The sequence below is a fragment of the Lactuca virosa genome, chromosome 4 (genome assembly GCF_052849685.1).
Source record: "Lactuca virosa cultivar CGN04683 chromosome 4, Lactuca_virosa_CGN04683_v6, whole genome shotgun sequence".
NCBI classification, from domain to species: Eukaryota; Viridiplantae; Streptophyta; class Magnoliopsida; order Asterales; family Asteraceae; genus Lactuca; species Lactuca virosa.
In genome coordinates, this window is record NC_136429.1 from 462,798,277 (window position 1) to 462,821,286 (window position 23,010).

At 35.5% G+C, this 23,010-nt stretch overlaps 2 protein-coding genes across 2 annotated transcripts; one reads left to right on the top strand and one right to left on the bottom strand.

Moving 5' to 3' along the window:
- Positions 1–1,453: 1,453 nt before the first annotated feature.
- On the bottom strand, positions 1,454–1,954 carry LOC145106806 (uncharacterized). The gene has a single exon (XM_079043737.1). The coding sequence runs from the start codon at positions 1,952–1,954 to the stop codon at positions 1,454–1,456; it is 501 nt and encodes a 166-aa protein (XP_078899863.1).
- Positions 1,955–7,397: 5,443 nt separating this feature from the next.
- LOC145109164 (putative WRKY transcription factor 7) lies at positions 7,398–8,905 on the top strand. The gene is made up of 3 exons (XM_079046263.1): positions 7,398–8,172; positions 8,276–8,401; positions 8,523–8,905. Exons 1-3 carry the CDS (start codon positions 7,490–7,492, stop codon positions 8,680–8,682), a joined length of 969 nt encoding a protein of 322 aa, XP_078902389.1. The 5' UTR covers positions 7,398–7,489; the 3' UTR covers positions 8,683–8,905.
- Positions 8,906–23,010: the final 14,105 nt, after the last annotated feature.

The following is a 23,010-nucleotide window of genomic DNA, read 5'->3' on the forward strand; positions in this document are numbered from 1 at the left end:
GGGTTTCTCTTGACAATTTGGAGAAGAGGAAGGGTTAAACAGATATACCCAAATTCCCGGATGTTACATGTGGACATGTATGACAGGGGCGAATACTGTCAATAATACTGTCGATAAATGAGAGTTATGGACTTAGCACCTGTTGTATAAACCCTGGAGATGGTGTGACCTTGTGCCTATTCCTTAAGATGAATCCTTAGGAAGGAGTGATAGTTGAATCTTAGGGTAAACCCTTAAGAAATAAATAAGATAATGGGGTTGGGGTAATTTGGTTGATTGATTGTTGTTTAAGTATAATAAATTTATTTATTGTGGGTTGAAAACCCTATATACTCACCAGGCTTCCAAGCCTGACCCACTCAGCTTTTTATAATTACAGGTAGTGGACCCCGAGCATAGTCGGATGATGATGATGAGTGATTTTGGATTATAGCCAGTAGTTATAAATAACTGTTGTAAGGCTTATAATGCCTTGTTTATGCTTTTGATCTGTATCGGAACATGACATCCCAAGGTTTTGATATAAAAGGAAATTATATATTTCTTAAAGAAAGATTTTGACAAACTTTTATCATGTTTTGTTTTGGGGACCAATTCCGCAACATCTTTTAAAAAGATTTCTCTGATTTTATTTTAAAAAGCATAAATTAAATCGGTCTTTTCTGGCCGAGAAATTAGGGGATGTCACATTATGCTTTTGATCTGTATTGACAATGACATCCCGAGGTTTTTAATATAATACATTTCTTCGGAAATGATTTGATAAATTATTTATCATATTTTTGGGAATAAATTCCGCAACATATTTCTTTAAAAATCTACTCTGATTTTCAAATAAAGCATAAACAAATCGGTCTTTTCTGACCGTGAAATTGGGGATGTCACAGAGACATTTCCCAACAGTAGTATTGTTGGTTCCCTTATACCGGGTGTTATCCCTCGGGCAGTTGCAAACCCTAGGATGAGGCGTTTGCATGCACCTGATTGTGAACGTATTCTCGATGTTACTAATGTATGTAGTTTAGCCCACCTTATAATTTATAAGTTGATATGACATAAATAAGTTACGATTAACCTTATATATTGTTTTTTTATGCAGCGTCCTCCCCAACGGGTTGTTGCAGCCTACTGTGCATGAGCGTGCGCGAGGTGGTGGATTGAGAGTGCCCAGTGGATAGATGATGCATATTACGCTAATGTTTGAGTTATGGTTTTCTTTGTTAATGTTTTAAAACAATTGTCTTTTGTAGATGTAACAAAAAAAAGTTTATCCTTAAAACAATATTATAATATCGTACATACATCAGTATAAGTTTTTTAAATCAACAATATCATATTGTTGGCTACCTTTTTCACTAGTATGTCTACTCTTAGATTGAACATTACTTTTGCCACTTGACTTGGTCCTACTTGAAGATTCACTTTTTCTTGACTCTGTGGGAAACGAAGCTTCTCAGTTTCTGCTTGTGTGACCAATCCTTTGGCAACGACTACATTTTTTCTGAGTCGGACCTTCACCTTGGGATGAGATACAGTTATGGTTTTTAGGTCGTCCGGTTTGTCGTTTGTCCATCAATGGTGGCAAAACAACCATAACTTCATCGGGATCTTCGTATTCAGTTGGAACTGGCACATGAAACACAACCTCTGCATATGTTGAACGATATGTTTCCATTGTGAAGTACGATGACACCCATGCACTGCAGTGTTGATATCTTAGTTCCTTGAATACCACCATAGCATGAGTACAAGGTATATCCGACAATTGCCATTTCCCACACGTGTAGTGACGACTTTCAAAGTTTACTATAACATTCTTCATTTGGTTAGTCACCTCATATCTGATTTGATTAATTTGGTATACCCGAAAACCCAATGATTTGTTGATCCTCCCATCGATGACCTTCTCAGCATACTCAGTGACATCTTTTTTGCTTTCAGCTATAACAAACATTTACGTATACGTTGTCATGCACATTAAATTACACTACAATTATCATTGAACTATTACAATATAGGGAAACACTTACCTCCAGCATTACGTCGATGACACCACCATTGACAGACTCGACACTATTTGATGTCATAATATTGTACCGAACCACAGGGAAACACGACCTTGCCCATCTCTCTTTACTGATTCTGTCTAGCCAAATCTGACAATCATTGTTTAGTGCACGGCGTAGCCTACTCAAGATTTCCTTGAAATCAGACTCTCGGTATGCCTTTGCAGCCTCCTAAAACAAAATCTATGTTCTCTCTTGCTTGTCGATCTTTGTTCTCATATTCATCAATAAATGGCGACAACAGAGTCAGTGATATGCATTCGGGAACACAACTTGAATGACCATTTCAATTGAATTGGCTCTATCTGATATTATATCCAAAGATGGCATGTCCCTAATACATTCTTTGAGTCTTGATAAAAACAAAATCCATGACTCTCCACTTTCACTTTTCCCAACAACAAATGCAATAGGAAGGATTTGGTTATTACCATCCATGCCTACTGCTAGGAACATGGCGCCCAAGTATTTCCCTTTAAGGTGTGCGCCATCAATGATAATAATAGGACGCAAACATCTTTGAAACGCTCGAACATTAAAAATAATTAAAAATCTAACTAAAGCAAACACATGTGTATGAACATTAAATATAAAGAAGTAGGTATATAAAATATATTACCGCACAACCTATAGCCATGAAAAGGTATTCAAATTTGTTGTCATTACTCGTCTTTATATATGTAACCGCCCCTGGATTCTTCTTCTCCAAGTTGTAACAGTATATAGGTAGTCTTAGAAAACTTTCTTCAGGGGTCCCTCTCAATAGATTTAGAGCATACATTTTAGCATTCCATGCTTGCCAGTATGAAACATGTACACAAAGACAGTCATTTAAAGTTTGTTGAATCTGTTTCCCCCGCAACATATTACCTGTACTATCAGCTAATATGCCCTTCACGAAGTGACACAATACCTTTTTCTTGGCTTGTCGGTGATGGGGACGTAGATGTGTGTTTGAGCATGTGTGTTTCTTCGATAGTTTAACCACTTGAAATGAATCAGTAGTATTATGTTTTGTTGCCCTAATCCGCCAGTCACAATTATCCATATAGCAAATAGCTTCAAACCTGTCTTTTGTATATTGTTTCACTTTATATTGGAAACATTCACTAATACTTTTTAATCCTAAATTAAGCTTAAGTTCTTCTTAATTTTTGAAGAGTTGGAATAACTTAAGATGGGAATTATATTTGTGTGTTGTGGCCCCTTTAAGATTTTTTTGAGCTAATTTCGGCAGTTGTAAAGGATCAGGTATACCCCAATGGGTGGGTTGTCTTTTTTAGAATTGGAAAAAATAATAAGAAACTTTTCCTGTTATGATTTTCGGGGTTGTGGTAAGGGATAAGTTTCCTCTTCTTCATCTTCATGATCATCCCCGTCAAATTTAGTGTAACTCTGAAAATGTTCCACTGACTCTCTATGTGGAACTATATTACCATCATCAACCAACATCATTAGTTTCGCCTCATCATTCGCAGATTCATCAACATCAACATTAGCATCATCATGAACAACAACCTTACCTTTAGACATATAATCACCCCCATGTATAGGGTCCATGTAAGAAGGAACATGGTTGGTTTTCATAGGTAATAAGTTACAAATTTGGTTACTTCCAGCACCGAAAGAACCATTTCTAGAACGATTTCCCCTGGGAAATCGATTAGTACCACTATCCATAACATTATTAACAACAAACAATTGTACTGTGTTGGGAGGCATAGTAGTAAAAAAAACTAATAAAATATCTAACATCACTATCGTCAAGAATCTTCATAACTATATTTGATACAGGACATTGAAAAGATAAACGAAATTGATTTGTATGTAACCTGGACTTGGAAGCAACCAACGTAACTAACCCAACGAAGTTGATATCACTGGTTATATCTACACCAAAACATGTGTAATCCGGAGCAAGATATTGCATACATCCGTCGATACGCTGCCATTGCCCTCCATTAGAAACTGGAACTCGGAAAAAACTCATATACGTACTCATTCCGAAACATTTTTCGAAAGTATCGAACACACAAATATATTAAAACACAAATGTATTGCATATTTGGAAGAAAAACATAGAAAAACCCTAATTCTATCTCTCCGGAACGCCACTCCGAAATATACGGCCGTTCCGGACGTTAGTCCGGAATGCCCTTTTCCAGTCCGGAAGGTACAGAGTGTTAGATTTCGGACCTAATCCCCACCAACTGGCAACCCCTCCGGAACGATATCATAAATACTCGGGAATATCGTGTTCCAGAGCACACCTCCGGAACAAAACATCGTGCTCCGGAACACGATATTCCGGATCAAGTGGTCATTTTTCCAAAAAACAAATCGTGGGTTATTTTTGTCAAAAAGGTCGTTTATAAGGGTTAGATTACTCAATTTCCCTAAAAATAAACCATAACACCAAGTTTGCCAAGAGATGAAATAACTTTTTTTTGTTGGATGAAGTCGTGCAAAATCTCCTAAGAAGCATTCGTAGTGACGATTGATGAAGGAAGCCTCAAGTCTAAGCTGCATCAAGTAAAAGTCCATTTCTTGAGGTCTGAAGCAAAGGAGTAAGATAGAAAAACGTGATCAATGGATTCATCTGTCGAATTACAAAATAGATACGAAAATAAATGTGTGTGTGTGTGTGTATATATATATATATATATACACACACACACACACACACATTTACAAACCATATTAGAGGGAAATAGGAGCCATGTTTTAACAACCTCCTAGAGAAACACATACATTTTGACGACATGATCATCTGAATATGAGAAAGATGTAGCATCAACGGTGATGTTCCATAAAGAACATATATAAAATGCACTCGTCTAAGCCCACCCCAAAGGTCACATGCATATAAAATATTAGAGTCGTCTAAAAACTACATTAAATCCTCAAGTTCCACTCTAGAACCCATAAAAAGCCACTCAACAACTTGACTTAATAGAGATTAAACAATTTGGATTTGATTTTGATTGAGGGCACATTTCTTAAACATATTGATTATGAAAGTATAATATAAATGAATTTTCTTTTAAAAATGCTAGAAATCCGATGTTTGGAAAATAGTAATACACTGATTATTTGTCTTCTTTTTGAAAATTGCTTGTATCAGTTTCAACTTATTATTAATGAGTGAACATTTGTATATGATCTTTCATAATAGGGATTTTATGAGATGATTTTATCAACTTAAGTTTTAAATATAATTATAAAATTTTTATTTAATAAAATATTACAATAAATTTTTTTTATTGTGTCAATTAGATTTCTCTTAAACTTTGTAAAATGTTAGGATCAACATGTTTTTTGACGACTCCATAATCAATTTTCTATATTTTAATATGAAGTCATAGGACAGTTTTAACGTAAAAGTTATTATAAATAGGATAATGATTCCCACACAACATAAAATTTTATAATGTAATATTTTAAAACATATATTATTATTTAAAAAAAAATATAATATACAAATCATCTGAATAGATAAATAGTTATCTTCAAAGATTTCATCTTAAAAAATTTCAGATAGCAATATGAGTAAAGTTGACTATCCAATAACATTTTAACTTAGAGGCCATTTTATCTAGTTATTTTTTTGAATATCAAAATAGTTCACTTTAAACAATAAAAATATTGTAGATATTTTTTGTGTTTATGTTCTTATAGTATTATTTAATTATTATTATTATTTTAGATAAACCCATTTTCAAACAAAATTGCAAATACCAACTAAAAGTATATTAGCTATGTGTTTATGTTCTTATATTAGCTATTTGTTTGCCAACATCTCGATATAAATTTCATTAGGTTGGAGGGAATGATGCCATACAAATTGCACTCCTTTCACTGTCACATAGACGACACCTCACTCTTTACCACGAAAGTGTGTTTTTCCATACCACACCCATAAGTGGTATCGGTGTGGCACACTTGAGTATTTTTTTTATTTTTATTTTAATAAATAAAAGAGACCAATTATAAGAAGTCAAGAAAAATGGATCAATCACATTACTTCTACCGCACCCAGAGGAGGATGTGTTCCTGTGATGTGGCATTCAAGTACGGCAGGGCCGCAGCCCTTCCCTAGTCTTATTGTCGTTATTATTGTTTTATAGAGTTGAAGTAAATGCAAAAATATAATAAATAAAATATAATTGATCCAGATAGTTACGTAATCCAACGGCTAGAAACGTTTGGTTGACTAGCATAGAAACGACACAAGAAAAGAAAGGTCAAACATTTAGTCATCGGCCGTTTAATACTTTATTATTTCAAAATCCTCACCGTATTTGATCCGCTATGCCCCTCTCCTCAATTATTTCTTCTTCCTTTTTCCTTTTTTGACCTTTTGCTTTCACTTTCTTTTTCTACTTTCTTTTTATTTTACAAAATTCAATGGGTCCAATATTGACGAAATATCATTTATTTTTTTTTATGTCTTTTAATTCAAATCAAATAATATTTACATGTTATATGTCCAAAAGTATATGGTTGTTTAAAAATTGATTTTATAGTTCTGAGATTTTATAATAGAAAAACAATTTCATTCATATTAGGATCAATCTTGAAATAAAACCTACTCAAATTTTAGGATCTGGACTACGATCTTAAGATATTTAACATGTTATGTTTATAATTTTATTATTTAGTTGAAACTTAAAAGTTTGTTTACTCAACTTGAAATTGTATGTATAAGAGTATAATTTTTTCATAAAACATCACCCCTTCATCGATTTATATACACAAAATTAGTACCAGGATTTTTCGGTTATTGTCGTGTAATATGTTATGTTTTTCTAACATCTTTCTCTTAAACTTCTCTTGCGTCTCTAATAATATATTTCATATTACTGTTTTGTCATGCTATCTTTAATCAATGGTATTTTGTTTAAGTAAGCTATAACAAAGTTTATTTAGTTTGATTTGAGTTGGTTTTTAGCTGCGAGTTTGGTTTCAGTTGTAGAAAGTTTGGTTAATCGTAATGTCTAAATTCTTTTTTCCAGTTCAATAAAACGTTATCTCTATATATCTAAATATCAAATATTATATAGAATAGATACATAGTTAAAATTTCATAAAAAAAAATTTCTACAAGCTCTCACAAAATGTGAAATATTTGACAACAATCATAAAACAAATTTAACCAAATTAAGCTTTACTGATAATTAAATTTGAACTATTTTTTTTTTTTTGTAAAAAAAAATTAGGAAAATAAATAAAAGGGGGTGGACTATGTGGTTGGATCTTACTCATACCAACTTTTGACTAAGCAGATTTGATAAAACGACATGCCAGTCACCCACTGCTTACTTTTCTCATTTCTCACCCTCTTCGCCTATTTACCTCGCCGATCTAATCATTTTGACTGCTTCTTATCTCTGCAAACCACCATTTTCATGGTCTAATCCGCCATGGCCGCCGTAGATCTAATCATGGGCTTCAGAAACACTACCTCCGACGAAACCAACGCCGTCCAAGAAGCTGCTTCCGGCCTTGAAAGCGTCCAAAAGCTCATCCGTCTCCTCTCTCAATCCCAGTCTCAACAACAAAACCAATCGCCGGCGGATTATAAAGCTGTCGCCGATGTCGCTGTTACCAAGTTCAAACGGGTTATCTCTTTGTTGGGAAGACCCAGTCGGGAACTCACCGGCCATGCCCGTTTCCGACGAGCTCCTGTTAATCATGGTGGTTATCTGAATCATAATCAGATGATAATGAAGGACCACGAACAGGACGATGTCGTTTCGGATGAAGGTGAGAATAAAGTCTATTGTCCAACACCTATACAACAAGTACCTTTTGTTCCTCCGCCGCCTGCGGCGGCTCCGGCTACCGGTAATCAACCGGCAGTGTTTCAGAGGAAAGATTCTTTGCCTAAAACGATTAGTTTCTCTTACTCCCCTGCGGTTTCTCGAGCTAGCTCGTTTATGTCATCGTTGACCGGAGACTCCGACGGAAAACAACTCTCCGCCGGTGGTAAGCCTCCGTTGTGTTCTTCTTCTTGTTTGAAAAGGAAGTGTAGTTCATCGGAAAATGGCGCTTCCGGCAAGTGCAGCGGTGGTTCTACTGGCCGTTGCCACTGTTCAAAACGAAGGTAAGAATTCAGAATTCAAAATTCGAACAACCCCCATTTAATTGTTGAGTTCACACATATCGATTTATTATCAATTTTAATCTCATTTCGTTCTATAATTCAGAAAGCTGAGAATGAAGAGGGTAATTAGGGTTAAGGCAATTAGCATGAAGCTCGCCGATATTCCGCCGGACGATTACTCATGGAGAAAATACGGCCAGAAACCTATTAAAGGATCTCCACATCCCAGGTAAAATTACTCTCTTAATTCGTCATTTCCGCCTTAAAAAACCCAACAGATTTTGAATCAATCATGAAATCCGCCATGAATTCATCTCTAATTTCTTCAATTTCTTCCCTGAAATCCACAGAGGATACTACAAGTGCAGTAGCGTGAGAGGATGCCCAGCTCGGAAACATGTCGAGAGAGCATTGGATGATCCAAGCATGTTGATTGTTACTTACGAAGGAGATCACAATCATGCTCTTTCTGTAGCAGAAACTTCTGGGTTGATCTTAGAATCATCTTAATTTCATCAAAATCGATCTTTTTTTCATTTTTTTTCTCTTGATTTAGCTTAAGAACAAAGATCAGTGAGCGTAATTAATTTTATAATTTTCGATTTTAGGACTTGTATTAATTCCCATGCAAATTGAAAGGGTATTACAGTAGTGGAAGTTTGGTAAAGACTTTGGAATCAATTCCATATCTTGGCTTTGAAAAATCTAAATCCGATTGTGTTTTATTGATTAATTAATTCATTCTTTGAGATGCCATGTTACGATGATGATGATGATGATGAGAATTTGGTCTTCCTTTTTTTCATATTTTATGGAATTAGTCAATTGATTGTGGTTTACTCTTTAGTTTCCAAGATTCCGATTTCAAATCCAAATTTGCTTTTGCGCTTAAGATATATTTTTTAATGTTTCTAGAATAAAATTGACTAAATAGTTATAAAGAATTATGTTTAAGAATTAAGAATATGTACTTGGGCAATAAGTAAGGGATGTTTTAACTTAATTTCTAATATTGGACTTGCTTCTATTGTGAGATAATCAGTAAAAGTCAAACTAAAACTCTAAAACTATAGATTTTGAGACCAAATTTCGTCCAGCAACCATAAGTGAAATGCTATAACAAAATAAATCATTGTAAGCAACTTTACCTTGATTTCGCAATCATAAGCATCTAAAATACAAGGCTTGAAGTTGTACCAAGAACCGCATTGTGCAGTGTGTTGAGTTGGATGAAACTGCATTTAGGAACCACAACTTGCTTTGTTAAAAATCGTTTTTTAGGTTTAAAAATTGGTTTGGTTCAGGATTTTTTTTTTATTTAGAAAATACGGTAATAAAATTGTTTTTTGATTAACAAAAACGATTCATAAGCGCTAGTATGTGATTTGATTTGTGTTTATCTATTTGTAACATCCAGATCTTTTCAATCATTGACGTATTGTCCTGTTTCGAGAAGTCTCTTATTTTGAGATTATGGACAATAAATTGATCAAGTAAAGGCATTGGACTTCAAGAGAATAAGGTTTAGACCCTATTGAATGTGGATAATATTGGTTATGTGATCCAAACTCTTAGTTTGTGTTTTGGAATCAAATGGTAAAATGGGAAAAATGATGTTTCAGACTTCTTTCATGAATTAATGATTTTAGTTCAATATGTTTGAAGTCAAAGGTAGTTAGATATGATTGTGGGGCTCTTCAATACTTTTCTATGCATATAAAAAACGCCGAAAACGAAATTGAAACAAAAAACGTTATGGTTGTTTGATGTTGAAGTGGAAATTGGGGATTTTTGGATTACGCAGGGCGTAACTAAAAGCATAATGTGGGTTTAATGGATTACGCATGGCGTAATTTATGTTACGTAGGGCGTAATTTGGGCAGATCAGAACCTTAAATCTTCGGTTTTGAGCTCTATTTAAGGGTGCTAACTTATGGGAAACCCTCTCATGACCAGCCTCCATTACCTAAGATCATTCATTGAGAAACCTTAGCCTCCTCTCAATTGTTTTGAGCCTTGGCATCATTTATGAGCTTATTTCTCCATTGGAATGTTAAATCTTGAAAAGCAAGGTGGTGGCAAAGAGTATATAAGAAGAGTTCAAGTATAGATCTAGCAAGATTACATTATAACTAGACTATTGTGAGTAAAAAGCTTCTAAGTTGCTCATTAGTTTCATAGATCTAGTTATTTGTCAAATTTGCCACTCTTTGATTATTTTAGTACATAAAATTTAGATCTTGAAAGTTTGTGATCATGTTATGGATAAAGTTGGAAAATTTATCTATCTAAACATCATATCGATTAAGATCTGAAGGTTGGAGACTTGGACTTAATAGATTAAGTTGAGAAAATGCATTTTTGGTTCCTTTGAGACTTAAAGACTAGATCTTGGGTGTTTGGATCAACCTAATGGAAAAAGTTGGAAACTTTATCCATTATGGAGCTAGTAAGAATTAGATCTGAGACTTAGTGAAAGTTCTTAATGTATTAAGTGCTTAAAATGAAGTTTTGGATCTGGAGGTGTATGCAAGACGTACTTAAGGTTATGCAGTGCACAGCCTGGTTGGACCCATATTCTAAAATAAGGCTATACGACATGCGTAGAGCTGGAGTATGCAACACGTAGGTCAATGAAAGTTGACATTTACTTTTTGACTCGTTGACTTTTGGTCAACTGTTGGGGTAGGTCTCGGGAAGGGCAAAATGGTCTTCTGCCCTTTGAAGAGTTACTCTTGGTCTAAGGACTTGTCGGGGTTTGATTTTTTTATGTTGTTTTTTTGTACGTAAGGATGTTTTGATGAATTGATAGTGTAAGGAGTTCAGGGGTCAGCATCTCTAGCTCGTGTTTTCTCTTTGAAATCGTCCCATGGATCCATACCTTTATCCAAAAGCTAGAAGGGCCCGTATGTGAAGTTATTTCACATATCACGGGTTTTCAAAAGTTGAGTTGTTTGGATGTTCAGAAATCTTCAAGAAGTCCCCACCACTTGTTAAAAGTATCTTTATAATTATCAAGATTGTCGGCCACATGTAACAAATTAAATAATGGCCCTTGTTTAAACGTCATCGCTTACGTTTTTATTCTTGTCCAATAGTTTGTAAGCCCATCTATATAAGGGCATAAGTTCTAAGTTTGGGATCATCGAATCCATTCACCTACAATCACCACCACCACCATTGTAACAAAGCTTCCGTAGTATTTTAATAAAAAGGTATGTACTTTAAAGTTTTAGTTTTTGAGCTTTAGTACAAGATAAAAAAATTCCTGGCAACGTAATTTTTATCTTGGTATCTAATTGAGGCGAGTCTTCTCACTGTACAAGTGGGTTGAAGGCACCAATTCCAGCCCATTGGATTATGTTATGTGGAATGCTAGTTGTCTTTGTGATACTTGCATGGTAGACCCCGAGGGTAACCCGTGGCATTTGTATGAAAGACCATGGAGGCAGCCCAGGACAATTGCATGAAAGACCATAGGGGTAGCCCATGACATTTGTATGAAAGACCACGAGGGGCAGGCCACGAAAATTGCATGAAAGACCATGGGGTAGCCCATGTCACTTGGATTGTAAGACCTTCAGGGTAGCCCATGGCAATTATATGTATGTTATATGGTATTTGGGGGAACTAACTAAGATTTGTGCTTAGGTTTATGCTTAAAATGTTTCATGTACTTCTGGTTTCAAAAGGAAGGGTCCGACTTGATCGCACTGCATCCCCTGGAGATTTATTCTGTACTGAATGTTTACGAATTACTATGATGTTTTGTGAATACTTTGACTCTGGTCGTCTTTTGGAACAATAAAGGAATGGTTTTAACTTATTTAAAATGAAAATTTTACTTGGTATTTTTGGGATGTTACAAGTTGGTATCAAATCCTTAGTTTGCGGGATTTGGGAACACTCTCGGGTCTGTCTGAACTCAAACCGAGGAGTTAATAGAATCTTTTAAAAGAAAATGAGTTTTCCAAAAAGGTTTTTAAGAAAAAGGGGTGTGATGCATGCAATCAGCCGAACTCAAGTAAGTATTTCCCAAAATACCCATACATGTGTTATGCTTAATGTTTTGGTATGAGTACATGAGAATTGCATACTAGATTAGGGCTAAGGATTTGCTCAGGATTTGCATTATAGAATTCTAAGAGAGATGCATTTATATGTCTGTTGATTGAGCTTTTGGAATTACATGCTAGTATGGATTTCAAATGATGGATAGAATGACAAGTTTAGGTGATGCAATGGGTTAGATTACTCGATGCTTGAATGCTGCTTGCTTTGTGTTTTTAGAGACCTTAAAGAATAGCTGCTAACTATTAAGCGAATATATTATGTTACATGTTGCAAGGATTAGATAATTTTAGAAGGCTAGGTTTAACTCTATTGCATAGCTCTCGTCTGAGTCTAACCATTGTAATGGGAGACCTTGCAGTCGAAGAATTATTTAGTGCATGTGGCATGTAATTGTATTCGTGAGGTAGTTAGAAGGTATTATAGGGAGTCTCTTCTGCGTCCATTGTGTAGCAAGGTTAGTATGAGGAAGGTGTTATGTAGCAAGGTTCACGAGTGTCGCGTGTGGAAGTGACTTGATGGATTACTCAAATGCTGCTTGCTTTGTGTTCTGTGGAGCCTATATTGATGTTAACTAACTATTAAGAGAATATGTTATGTTGCATGCTACAAAGATTAAATGGTTTTAGAATGAAATATTTGGCTCTATTGCGCAGCTCTCGCCTGCGTCTAACCTTGTAGTGTAGGACCTTTCCGTTGGAGGATTGTTCAATCTTTTTTACATGTGATTGTATTTGTAAGGTGGTTGGTTGACATTGGTAGAAGTTTTTCTTTGAAACTGAGAGCGGGATGAGGTAGGGTTCCTTGTGAATCAAGAACAATGTTAGAACATGATTATGTGGGAAGTAAGATCCTAGAAGGAGAATCTAGGAAGATTAGCAGCATGTTCTCGTTTGAGAGAGGGTATATGTGCTTGGATCAGATGGTAGTGGACACGAGTAGTTACTTAGAGAATCTAGGATAATTATTGAGAAAAGTATGGATAGGTGTGGAAGGTAGTATTGTGCCTGTACTACTAAAAGCACGGTATCCATACTCGAATCTAGGAGGATTTCGTGGAGTCTAAGGATTTGATGGAGGGTAGACTGTATGGTTTGGCACAAAGATTCACTATAGTGTGTTTCCGTCTTTATTGGATTATCGGTTATGGTTGTTCGGACTGGGGATGTGTCTGGTTATTGTATGGGCCTTAGTGCCTATGTCAGTCTAGTTTTGAATGGTGCAGACCTAGGTGAGTTAGTTGTTTTTGAGGTCTTGAGGTCCTTGCTCAAGATAGTGCCAGTCAAGTCGTTGGAATCAAGAAGGAAGCAATTGTGAAGATCGGATTGAGGATTGCAGTCGGAGGCTGAATAATTGGCAGAGATGTCACTATCTTCGACATGGTTTATGTACTTGTGGCCTTCCATGTTCTGAGGAAAGAGAGAGCAAACATGTGATTTCTAGAGTTGTGGGTAGACCCAGCATGGGTCTAGATAATTGTGGTTTTCTTTGGCTATAGGTATGGCAGTATGGGAATGCACAAGAGGATATTTGTGGTATGGTTTCCTTGAGATGAGGTCAAGGGCGTGCTTTCTTTGAATATAGTTAGGTCAGGTACTAGATTATTGCTTCAGGAATCAGGGAAATGAATCAGGAACGAAAAACTTTTGTTGATGTATCCCAACCATGAGAATGATGCCTCTTGAATTTATGAATGATTCTCGCGATGAACTGATGATTAGGAATTTTTAGGCAAGGTGTGTGATAATCCATTTGTTTCTAGCTAGAGAATCAGTGTTATGAATGGACTACAAGTGGGTAACTTTCATTTTTATTAAGGTAAAACTTCCAAATTATAAATCCATTTTTATTAAGGTGAAACTTCCAAATTATGAATCCATTTTTAAGAGAAACCAGTTATTCCAAGTTACATTTATCGAAAATCAGATTAATATAATAACACGTAATCCTCAATGTTTCTAATGAGTGTGTACAATCACACTTTCGCCTTACCACGAACCTATGATACCTGAAAAATAACAGCAAGTGGGTAAGCATAAAGCTTAGTGAGTTCCCCCAAAATACCGCTCATAATAGAAAACATACAAGCATGCATATTGGAACCACAGTCATCGGACTGGCTTTCCCCATGTATGTTGGTTTTCCGCCTCAACCCAACCGCTCCTTCCGAGCCTCCGTGCCTACGGCTTACAGCCGACCCGCACCTAGTCTCTTGGCCTACAGCACACAACAGGACTGCCTTAACCTCATCCACCACCATATGTCGACATATAAACAATTAGGGATCAAGTGGGCACATAATACAAGCAATTGCCTATCATATAGTTTACTACCGCCTACAAGACCTCTCACAACACATTTCTCCGCTACCAGCTAATAACTGCATAATATATAGCCATAAGTAACCAGAGGTGAGATAGCCACCAAAACATATGATCCTACTCTAGAGCCTCAACCAAACTAGGAACAGGCAAGAAAGCCTAGATCAAGAGTTCTCAGGCTATCCTACATGACCACATACGACCCTTAGGGCACTCCACTAGATGATAACCATGTTGGGTTATGAGCATTCTAACACTCCTAAGTGTACATGCAACCCTAAATACCTTGGATCTATGTTTTCTCTATTATACATACAATTATGAACATCCAAGGTATTATCCTAATCTAGCATACAAAATAATAAATATAACAAGATAGAATACATACCTCTTTGATGTAGAATGTCTTCATGAAGCTTGAGTACCTAGTGCCCCAAGTGTGACACCTCAAATGGTTCACACAACACCAAATACACTTGGAATAACTTGAGAGAAACTTGAACACTCCTTGAAATCGTCTAGCCCTCACACTCACACATTAGTGCACGATTTCTTGAGCCATGGGATTCTTTTTTATGGTGGCTATTAGGGTTACACCATGTAACTCATAACTTTACCCATTCCTTATGCTCCATGGATTTTAACCTCCATGGAGTATCCATGGGTCACCCCATGGACTTAGTCCAACATAAGGAATCTTGGATCACAAGCCCACATATATAAGAATGAATGATTTACACAATCAACCCATATATTTAATTAGTCTCCTTTTGATCACTTAATTAATTCCAAATTAATTCTTGATCAATACTAATTAAATAACCTTATTAATATATTAGAATTTATAATATATTAACCAACCTTAAGTGTTATTTCTCTCATTATAGTCTATCCAAATGCATGATGCCATGCAACCCAAATGGACCATGCCGGGTCGGGTCAAGTCTTACCAATTATAGTTATAGACTTAGACATTAATCCAACAGTCTCCCACTTGGATAAGTCTAAAACTATTATTGCGTATGACTTCAGGAACCGATCAGTAATCGTAGCTCTCAAAAGCTTCTGTCGAACTCTGACCTTGTCGATGAACTCTGACCTTAGTCAATGACTTGTCCATTAGATAAGGGATCATATATTCCTCTATTCTAGATATCATATGGACTGAGACATGGATTATAAATCATTCTCTCTATCCATTTGTTGTTTCCCGATTTCCGATTTATGACGACTGACTAATTGAACAAATCAAATCAGTCCTGGCTTGGCCAAGCACTCACATGTATCATCTTTAAATCATCGAGGGGCCCACATATATCGCTTTTATCCCGAAGGTAAAAGGAATGGATAAACTTCGACTCATATGGCTTGTTCTACTACTTGTTGAATCATACACAAAGGCACGTTTTATAACATCGAGTTACCAATGCGTTTTCGTGCAATCAACGTATAACCAACTCATAGTAACAACTCATATCTCTAGGTTTGAAGAATATAAGATATTATCGTCTCATGATCACTCGTGATAAAATCCATGAAGTGATTCAAATGAGCGCGGGTTGAATCCAATACTCAGAACTTATGAGCACTCATGAGTGTTGTAGCACCACTTTGTCCACCAACTTGGACCTCTACAAACCAACCCATGTCAGTCTTGATTCATATCTACTTCCAACATATGACCGACTGTGGATGGTTTGAATAACTTAATCATTCAGGAAGAGCGACTTAGTTATTCTGGAAGTCAAAACATGCAAAGTGAAACACAAGAATAAATGAATCAAATATGGTATCAAACCCTATGAATATAAATAAACACTTTTATTTATCACCATACTGATTACTCATTATTCATTGTTTCGGTTTTATCAACTTTATACTTGAATTTAAAACAATAGTTGTCCCATGCTCCAAGCATGTACACTATGTTTTCTAAACACTAGTCATGCCATACACCAAGTATGCATACTATGTTTGTCTATGATCTTTACTTTGTAAAATAGATCAATTAAACATCACTCCAATGATCCTCTTTTCACAGTCCCAAATCCTTACTGCAAATGCAAGAATTCCAAATTCATGCCATTTACTGAAATCTGTTAGATTCTAAACTTATATGCATTGATCCTCTTAATGATTATGCACAAAGTCAGAAAGACTTGACAACAATCATTACAGAGCATTCCAAAGGAGATTAGCTCCTTGGAAACATCCTTCTTTCATTAAGTTTCCTAATCTTACACAGATTGAATAATTTCTAACTTTGAAACATATCCATATTCCATTTTGACTATCACTTCTGAACAAGAGTTGCCTCCTTACAGATTATGTCAATATGGTCCTTCCAGAATTAACATTATACTTACAACTGTCCTTGAGCAACCAATCTTTGGTAAACCTTAGATTGTCCTCGACAATTGCTTAATCATTTTAGTCATATCCAATTCTAGACCTTTTCCCTTCATAATGCCCCAGTCATTTGGAAAATTTTAGAAAGGATGAATATAGCACATGTAATCGATCCTATATCCGAAGCATATGGGACACGATTCATGATGTCTCACATAAAGACTAAACCAGTCTTTTGCTATAATATTTCCATTTCAATTTGCCAAGTTCTCAAAATTCAGATTATGAAAAGGGATGCCGTAATCATAATCGAATTTTAGAACGCAAATAATGGACCCATATATAGAATTTCCTTATGTTGAGCATATATCCTTGATTAAATACGATTAAAATCTCAATCTAAGCTTTTAGAATTGAAATGAAGTATAATTTCCTCTCCCTTAAATATAGCAAAACAACTTTTTCAACCCCTGCAACCTCACGAATTGAAACTTTTGTTTTCTATAATTAACATTGCTAACTTGCAACCTTTGTCATAATTATCATGCTCCCACTAACATGATGATTATTAGCATAACACTTATGCTCCCACTAGCTTTGACATGTACTCAGAAATCAGCTGACTTTCTTACCAAAGTTCAGATTGTTTTGATAAAACTTTATCAAAATCATACACCTCTCTTAGATAGCTCACATGTGTGTCTAAACAATTTTAGAACTATGAAAAGGGATTCCGTAATCATAGTCTCAATTGTTTAGACCTTTGTCACTTCTCACAAGTCCATGTTAGTGTGTCGGTAAACCACACACGCTCCACTAACGACTTTGAGAATGCAAATATCACAATTTCTATCTAGCTAAAATCTACTTAGTGAAAGTGTTTCCTCACCATCATTTTCATGAATCGGAGAGAAACCTTATGCCACTTAGATTTAATAGTGTATGTGTTCTTATCCATGTGAATTTGTCAAAACCATAATCACAAGACAAGGTTAGTGACAAATCCAAACTCATATTGATTAAACTTGTGCAATCTTAAATTCTTGCCATTTGGCAGCTCAGGTGCCTGCCATTGCTCAAGTCGTGTGCTAGTGAAGGACTTTAGGTTTTATTCTTGATTAAGTCTTGAAACTTTCAAGAGCTTTAAGACTCCCACTGTCCTCTTGACATATAAGACTCCCTTGTCAAATATTCAAGAGATAGTGCGGATTCTTTATCAAGACTAACACTTTACACAATTGGCCTAAGTTGGTCTCTGTTTTATCCAAAACATCACAACTTACCAATTTCAAATGTACAAGAGTAGATAACCTTTTACTCTTACATTTGACTAGTGTTAACAAACCCTCTTTAAGATATGTCACTCAAGTTACAATCTTGGAGTATGACTCTAAGAATTGTTTTGGAACGAAGTATGACTCATCTTTTTGATTTAACCATTTCAACAATTCATGACTCCTCTTCTTGTCTTTAGAGGACCAATTGTGATATGGTATCTTAATCATTAAGATGATCATAAACATGATACTAAAGTACTCTCCCATCTTTTCAGATTTGAGAAACTTTTATCTTTCTGCCATACTTTGATTCTTCTTATTCGTTCTGTCTCACATTGAAACTTCTCCAATGCTACAGACTTATACTTAAACTTATAAGTATAACCATATTTACTGAACTTAAGTAAATCATGACGAATAGTCTTCTTGATCTTTTGTGGTGGACTTGACCAGTGCACAAGAATGTGTACTCGATCCCTTAGTCCTTTCCTTATTCACATAAGGAATTAGTCTTAATTTTCCAAGCTGAAAGTTCTCATTCATCATACTATACAACTTGCATGATTCCAAGTTTCGGTCCAACTGAACCTTGGGTGATGAGAATCTTTCCTTATTTGGTAATATTAGACACTACCACAACCGAAAGAATCAAATCCATTTTTCCAATATTGCTATCAATGGAATCTTATAAGCAACAACTTTTCACAAATGCCATTGTAAGGATACTTAAAATAAATAAAATCAAAACCTTCTTCTTTTATTTTAAAACTTTGCGGAAAAACTTATCCTTACAATCCATATGAAAACCTTGTTGTTATCTATTCCTAAGCAATATAAATATCATAACTCTTAAGTAATAGCCCAAAATTCTGATCACCGAACCATGCGATTGAAATCCATCTTCGCGATCAGAATCAACATGTACTTAATAGAGTTAGACAATGGACTTTACCTGAAGTAGAGCCAAACTTATTGACTTTAACATCCTTAGGTAAATTTGGCAGCTTCGTAACCAATGCCCCTTCCTTTGGCAATAGTTACCTATGGACGCTTGATAATGGGACTATCTCAGACTTCGCCTCTCTCTTTACCATTGGGTCAACCGAGTTGACTATGGCCGATCCCTTTCCATTGGGAAGAGAGAGCTTTACTGGATATCCAATGTCATCATTGTCAATGTCCATAGCGTTTTAGGAAGTTGATCTTAGCAAATAGATAAGATCATTAAGGGTCTTGTCTTAGTCTGTTTCATAGGATTCCCAAAAGAACTCACTATGTGACTTAGAAAGTAGTTGAGCCACCAACTTTTTCAAGACTTTGACACCCAACTCTCCCGGCTTGTCAATATGTGACTACATCTCCAAGATGTGATCACACCTAGACCTTGCCTTGCCAATAGGGCTTGAGTGATCTTAAACTTTTTAGGAACTTGTGGGTTAGGGAGAATAATTGGAGGAGGTGAAAGAAGTATGATATCCATGGGACATCATCTTCATTTAGGAAAGCTTGTTTCAAGAGATTTGGGAAGATCATAAATGTCTAGACCAGACATCTTTTTGGGAGATATTCAAGATAGTTGATTTAAAGTCCTTAATATGACACCCAATATGAAATATTAAGGCTAGGACCCAACAAACTATTTTATAACTTAGAAGAGGGATGCCGTAATCCAAGCTATAAAATATTTGAAGGTAGGTGAATGACGATTCACCAATTTCCACCATGAAAAACGAAATAATTTATTAGGTTTTAATTGGATTTGAAAGTCCTAGATCTTTGAGATTCATTGAACTGTTCAAAGGCATGTTTCAATCTCGAGTGTGCCCTTCAGGTTTTGTGACTGGGATGCCGAGGATCACAAAACAAGGTGTGAATAACCATGCAAATATACTTGGTACCCTTAATATTTACCCCTTAATCAGTGTGCCGGTTAACCACACACGCTCCACCGATACTATGATAAATATTAAGTTACCCTTTGCCTACCTTGTTAAGTCCAGGTTAGTGTGCCGGTTAACCACACACGCTCCACTACCGACTTAAGCAAAGTGCAAAGTGTAATTTCATGGGTTAGCACCAAATTCACATTTTCCTAAGTAACTAAGATTGGGTATTAATAAGAGTTTAGTTACTTAGTATTTATCATTAATACTTTTAATGAAAGGAGAATTATAGTCCTTGTCCTACCCGTTCGGCTAACGACCCTCCACCAGTCAAGGAAGCGGTGGGTGAGAGTGGACACCCATTAAACTGCCATTTTATAGGCAGTAACCTTATACCCCCCTTATAGACCGGCTTCGTGAATGAGGCCTACTAACGGTAAGACTCACTTTACTCTTATACATATATATAAATATTATTAACTTATAATATTATAAAGTATAAGGGTTGAATTTTAACTTTTAAAATTCTAAGGGCTAACTTGGAATTAAAGTATTCATAAGTGAAAACTTTTCAAATTCCAAAACTTGAGGGCAAGTTTTGAAACTATTCAAAACTAAGTAATTCCATAACTTATGAGTTTAAAGTAGTTTTAATTAAAAAAAAAAACTCTTCAAGTTCCATAACTTGAGGACAAGTTATGGAATACTTTAAACTAATTAATAAAAAAATAACCTTTTTTTATTGTAACTTATGGAACTAATTAAGGTTACACTTTTTTTTTAATTTAATGAAGAGACTCTTCATTTTGTGACCTTTGCCAACTTTTATGAGTTTTATGATTCTTAAATGTGACTTTTCATATAACTTGAGGACAAGTTACAAAAACACACTTTGGAATCAACTCTTAGATTAAAATGGATTGAAAACAACTATTTCACACAACTTTTCTATTAATCTAAGAACCTCATAAGAACAAGATAATTCAAATCATCAATCTTCAAGAAATTAGCATGAACATACAAACTAATACAAATCTTGAAATTATGACAATTATCTTAGAAATTGGATTAGCATGAACATTACCACATCAAAAACAAGTTTATAAGTCCAAAAACATCTTAGGGTAATGTTCCTAGTCCAATTCCAGCCAAAACAATCGAATATATGCATCCAACTCGATTTTTCAGCTACTTTTGCAAGTATAACAAGAAAACAAACCTGGCTCTGATACCACTGTTGGGTTATGAGCATTCTAACACTCCTAAGTGTACATGCAACCCTAAATACCTTGGATCTATGTTTTCTCTATTATACATACAATTATGAACATCCAAGGTATTATCCTAATCTAGCATACAAAATAATAAATATAACAAGATAGAATACATACCTCTTTGATGTAGAATGTCTTCATGAAGCTTGAGTACCTAGTGCCCCAAGTGTGACACCTCAAATGGTTCACACAACACCAAATACACTTGGAATAACTTGAGAGAAACTTGAACACTCCTTGAAATCGTCTAGCCCTCACACTCACACATTAGTGCACGATTTCTTGAGCCATGTGATTCTTTTATATGGTGGCTATTAGGGTTACACCATGTAACTCATAACTTTACCCATTCCTTATGCTCCATGGATTTTAACCTCCATGGAGTATCCATGGGTCACCCCATGGACTTAGTCCAACATAAGGAATCTTGGATCACAAGCCTACATATATAAGAATGAATGATTTACACAATCAACCCATATATTTAATTAGTCTCCTTTTGATCACTTAATTAATTCCAAATTAATTCTTGATCAATACTAATTAAATAACCTTATTAATATATTAGAACTTATAATATATTAACCAACCTTAAGTGTTATTTCTCTCATTATAGTCTATCCAAATGCATGATGCCATGCAACCCAAATGGACCATGCCGGGTCGGGTCAAGTCTTACCAATTATAGTTATGGACTTAGACATTAATCCAACAAACCAGCCTACTGGTACTTTAGCTAACATACCACTTTTATTGTATCGTAACATACAAGGATATATATATATATATATATATATATATATATATATATATATATATATATATATATATATATATACACTATAGCATAACAACACCCTATACACAGGGATACATAACCAACTCTCCAAGGAATGCATAACCATGTGTACCCAAAGGTGAAATAGACACCCGGATTGATGATCCTACTATAGCGCCACAACCAAACAAGGAACAGGAAAGAAAGCCTAGATCAAGGGTCCTCAGTCAAATAACATATAACAAGCAATTCTCTATACCACAAGGCATCACATAAATCAGACATTACTATCCAACAGTTCCTAAAAGAACCTTATGGAAGACTTTAAGCAATTCTCTGGCTGACAGTCATCGATTGGATTGCCCCGGGTATGTTGGTCTGCCGCCTCAACCCAACCGCTCCTCCCGAGGCTCCATGCCTACGGCTTACAACCGGCCTACACCTGGTCTCTTGGACTACATCACACAGCAGGACTACCTCAACCTCATCCGTCACCATATTTCGACATATAAACAATCAGAGATCAAGTAGGCACATAATACATGTAATTACAAATCATATAGCTCACTACCACCTAATAGACCTCTCATAGCATTGTAACGTCCCAAAAATATGATCCAAAAATTTCATTTTTAATTTAAATAAACCAGTATTCCAAAAACATTATCCATACATCTCAAATGAAAATAATATCTCAATAACATAATAATCAGATTGATTTCTCAATAGTGGAATCCATGTGGCGTAGTTAACAAAAGTAGACCTTGACTTTTTGACCCGTTGACTTTTGGTCAACTATAGGGGTAGGTCTCGAGAAGGGCAAAATGGTCTTATACCCTTAGAAGAGTTATTCTTAGTCTAAGCATGGACAAGTTATGGAAGACT